Source organism: Mandrillus leucophaeus, unplaced genomic scaffold, assembly GCF_000951045.1.
Source record: "Mandrillus leucophaeus isolate KB7577 unplaced genomic scaffold, Mleu.le_1.0 Scaffold124, whole genome shotgun sequence".
NCBI lineage: Eukaryota > Metazoa > Chordata > Mammalia > Primates > Cercopithecidae > Mandrillus > Mandrillus leucophaeus.
The window spans coordinates 5,174,590-5,179,008 of NW_012100765.1; the positions used below are offsets into that span (position 1 = coordinate 5,174,590).

At 39.0% G+C, this 4,419-nt stretch overlaps 1 protein-coding gene across 3 annotated transcripts in view; it reads left to right on the forward strand.

Annotated features, from left to right (window-relative positions):
• The window catches only part of CCDC68 (coiled-coil domain containing 68), a 61,015-nt gene extending 56,705 nt beyond the window's left edge, over positions 1 to 4,310 (forward strand). For 2 of the 3 annotated variants that reach the window (XM_011971733.1, XM_011971734.1), the window contains exons 11-12: positions 1,520 to 1,596; positions 3,952 to 4,290. In XM_011971733.1, the coding sequence (XP_011827123.1) occupies positions 1,520 to 1,596; positions 3,952 to 4,009 (135 nt within the window). In that variant the 3' untranslated portion in view covers positions 4,010 to 4,290. Of the gene's footprint in view, positions 1 to 1,519; positions 1,597 to 3,951 lie in introns of all 3 variants that reach the window. The other variant, XM_011971735.1, reaches the window with a different exon arrangement.
• The last annotated feature ends 109 nt before the right edge of the window (positions 4,311 to 4,419 follow it).

Below are 4,419 nucleotides of genomic sequence, written 5' to 3' on the forward strand. Positions count from 1 at the left end.
CTACGTCTGTGTTCCTAGAAAGGGAAGGGAGCTGGTGTGCTGCTGTTCATCACCTGTCATCGTTCCACCCAGCTACCTTTTGGTCCCAGACACTTTTATATGGATGTGTCCTTTAAAGACCCCTCACCCGACAGTGCAACCCACTGGCAACTCCGCATTGCTCATGATCCTTCACTGTTTTAAGTCTCACTTTCCAGATCTGGGAAGTGAAATTGCTCGCTTGACTATGTTGTAGAGAAAACACTGGCTCTGGATGGGAGGACACAGCTTGGCATTGAGCTCTGCATGAATAGGATGTGGGGCACTGGAAGTCTTTGGAATTCAATTTGTAGTTATAAAAATAGTACTTGAGGCTGAGCACGGTGGCTCACACCTACAATCCCAGCACTTCGGGAGGCTGAGACAGGTGGATCACTCAAGTCCAAGAGTTTAAGACCAGTGTGAGCAACATGGTGAAACCTGTCTCTACCAAAAATACAAAAATTAGCCAGGCATAGTGGCGCTTACCTGCGGTCTCAACTATTCGGGAGACTGAGTGGGAGGCAGGTTGGAGCTCGGGAAGTGGAGGTTGAAGTGAGCTGAGATAGTGCCACTGTATCCAGCCCGGATGACGGAGCCAGACAGTGCCTAAAAACAAATAAAAAAGGGCACTTGGACTAGAAAATCATAACCAACTGCCTTTACGTCTTAAAATCTGTGCCAGGCACTAGTTGAGCACTTGACATATTTTTTATCTCATTTCAAATCTGTGAAGAAGGTGTTATTATTATTATATCTCTAATACAGTTGAGGAAATTAGGCACAGAGAGGTTAAGTAACCTAAATGAGGTCACATAACCAGTGAGTGACCGTGCTAGGATTTGTACGTGAGAACTCGTGCTCTAACGCCATTACTCCTGTTCTGAGCTGTTGCATGAACTCCCAGAATTATGAGAGTGATTCCAGATGTAAAATAGTATGTTCATATGACACTTGTTTCTTCCAACAATTTACACAAAGTAGGCAGTACGTGTATCATTTACCGCTAGTATAGATATGAAGAAACTAAGGCTTCATAAGAAAATTGAGGCTATAGAGGCCGTGAACTTACATTAATAGTAAAGAGCAGATGGGACCTATTTTCATGGGGTTTATAATCAAGAGATTGCAAAAGGAAGACGAACACGTGATCGATATTATGGGTATCTTTAACAAGGTTCCCTAAAAGTTCTTTTCATTTGTCTGTATTTTTAAAACTCTGTAAAATAAAATATAGATCCTTCAGCTGTTGAATTTCAGATGCTAAATCAGAATACTGTATTTTAGTCACTTTGTAAATTATACATTTTTAGGGAGTATCTGCATCTTCAGAGATAATATTTAGTGACTTTCACCTGTCTCTTTTCTTTGCTCTATAGTATAACTGCAATAACAAACTTACTGCCAAGGAGTGAGGCAGGTGTTGGGTTGAATAGAAGCATTCAGGGTGTAGCTAATAAATGTGTTAGTTACTTGATGCCTGCATTTTTTTCAATTTTAGAATAAAGAACTAAAAACCCAGGTAGCACTTTCATCTGAAACTCCTAGGACAAAGGTATCTAAGGCTGTCTCTACAAGGTAAGGTCTTTGTCTTCTTCCACCCCGTCTTCACAACCTATATTGAACATGTTTGACATTCAACCCACTGAAGAAAGATTCCAGTATGTCACTACTTATGTAATCATTTGTTTACTGTCTGTCCCTCAGTTTCTATTCAGAACTGTGTTAATCTTGTTCATCATTTAATCCTCAAAGCCTAACTTAGAAATACTAAATAAATTAATGAACAAATTTAGATATCTCTTTTTTCTTCTTTGCCCCAAAACAAGCCCAATCTCAACTCCAACACCTAGACATTATAGATCATCTCCTTTATTGTCTTTCCTCTTCTGTTGCTCTATTTTTATGCCATTGATGGACATTTTAATCTTTAATTGTTGGCATTTATTGAAACTGCTATGTTGTCAACTCTAATAAATTATTAATATAAATATCACCAGGGCAAGAATAGTTCTTTTTAATTTCCTGCATTGCTAAGGACAAGGTTCTTCAACAACTACCTAATAATGAATGATTTCAAGTGATGATGATGACCTATTAAAGAAATTGAAATGATGGTTGAAACCAACTAAGTCGTTTTTTTAAGTGAAATTTTTGTTGTGGTTGTTGGCAGAATCAGAATCTGGGCTCAAATCTCATTTCCACAAACCCCATGAAATTATCATTTGAAAGAAAACATAGTTTCTAATTACATGTATCATTTAAAAAGTGATTAAAAACTTCCTCTTCTAGCAGCTTTTGAATTTCCCAAGCTAGTCTCTCTTGGGAAGAATCTCATTTTCTAAAACTCTCTTCAGCCCAGTGCCAGAGGTGGAAAAAATCAGACCCACTGTGATTAGCATCAGTCTAGGAATTCAGGAAGATTCTTCTCTCTCTTTAAAACTGTCTGAAACAGTATTTCATTTTGCTAATGATGTACGTAATTAGAGACTAGAAATGAAACTATTAGGATTCAAGTCCTCTAAAATCTTTTGGCCTACAGATGCTTGTTATAAGCTTTTTGGCCACTAGCCCTGCAACTTCTAGGAAAGAAAAGAAATGGAGCCCCAGAGGTTTCCCAGGAGGAGATGAAATGCCTACGTTTCAGAAACAGGGAGAGTGGAGTCACGTCAGTTGGGGAAGATGTGAAAGGTTTGGACTAGGAGAGCAAGTGTGACATTCCAAGGGAAGGAAGGATGGCTAATATTTTGCTGCCTTCCATCTGTACCATTCCAATTGGGGTGGTGAAGCACTATGGCCAATCATAGCTGCTTGGACCTGGAGGGAATGGGGCCAGAATGGAGCAGACAAAGAAACAGCTGGTTATCTTCATATGGTAACTACTCTAGTATTGAATGCTGGCACTCTGGCTGGTATATAGGGGTCATGTTGTAGAGAATGACTTCTTTTGCCAACTCTTTAGCTACAGCTATTAATTAGCATTTAACTAATTAATAGTTAAAGGTTTACTGTTCTTTTTCTTCTCCCTGTGACTTGGGAAAGGCCAAATGGGGGAAATTTCCTAACTGCAGTGGTGAAACGAGACTGAATGGCCCCTTTGTTCTGTGATTTTTGATAGAAATTCTTGTGTCAATGATATAAAGCAGCAGTCCCCGACCTTTTAGGCACCAGGGCCCAGTTTCATGGAAGACAATTTTTCCATGGACCAGGGTGGAGAGGATGGTTTTGGAGTGACTCCAGTGCATTACATTGATTTCTATTTTTATTACATTGTAATATATAATAAAATAATTATAAACTCACTGTAATGTAGAATCAGTGGGAGCCCTGAGCTTGTTTTCCTGCAACTGGCTGGTCCTATCCGGGGGTGAGACAGATATTCAGGCATTAGATTCTCATAAGAAGTGTGCAACCTAGATCCATCACATGCACAGTTCACAATGGGGTTCGCGCACCTATGAGACTCTTAATGCCATTGCTGATCTGACAGGAGGTGAGCTCAGGAGGTAATGTGAGCGATAGGGAGTGACTGTAAATACAGATGAAGCTTTGCTCTCTTGCCCACTACTCACCTCCTGCTGTGTAGTCCTATGCCTAACAGGCCATAGAGTGGTACCAGTCCCTGGCCCAGGGGCTGGGCACCCCTGATATAAAGGCAGGACTCACATTTGCAGAATAAAATATGGCCCATTGGTTGCTTGAAAAATGTAAGTGGTATTTTGGTTTTGTAAATCTGGCTTTACAAATATACAATGGAATTAACTGTAGAGAGAGATTTGAGTATAAAGATAACTGTTAAGACTGAAATTAGAAAATTATGTACACATAAAACTTACAGACAAATAGTATTGTGGTAGTTGAGTATGGTGGTCCAGCCATGATCACTAGAGTTTAACATTCTGCATTTTGATCATCATGTTGTCTTTTCTACAGTGAATTGAAGACCGAAGGTGTTTCCCCTTATTTAATGTTGATTAGGTTACGGAAATGAACTGACTGGCTGAAGATCTGATTTAGAAAGACTGCGTGAGTCTTATTTATTCTCTGAAACACAGCACAAATTTCATGTTAAAATGGCACAATGCCATTATTTAAATGGAACTTATTATATACCCATGGCTTTGCAAGAAGATGACATTTCAGAAAATCAAACAAATATATATTTAATGGATGGACTCTTCAAAACTTACCAAGTAGGTGAAGAAACCAGGTGCCTGCCTTCCCGTGATGGAAGACGGAATCTGCTTTAAATTAAAAAAACACAAATCTGAATCTTTTTTTCAGATTTTTTTCTATGGGGACTGTTTTAAGGTTATCAACTCTGACTTTTTGATAGTGGTTTTTAAGAGTATAAATAGAAGGGAGAGTATATATGTATGAATGAACATACATTTCCTGCAT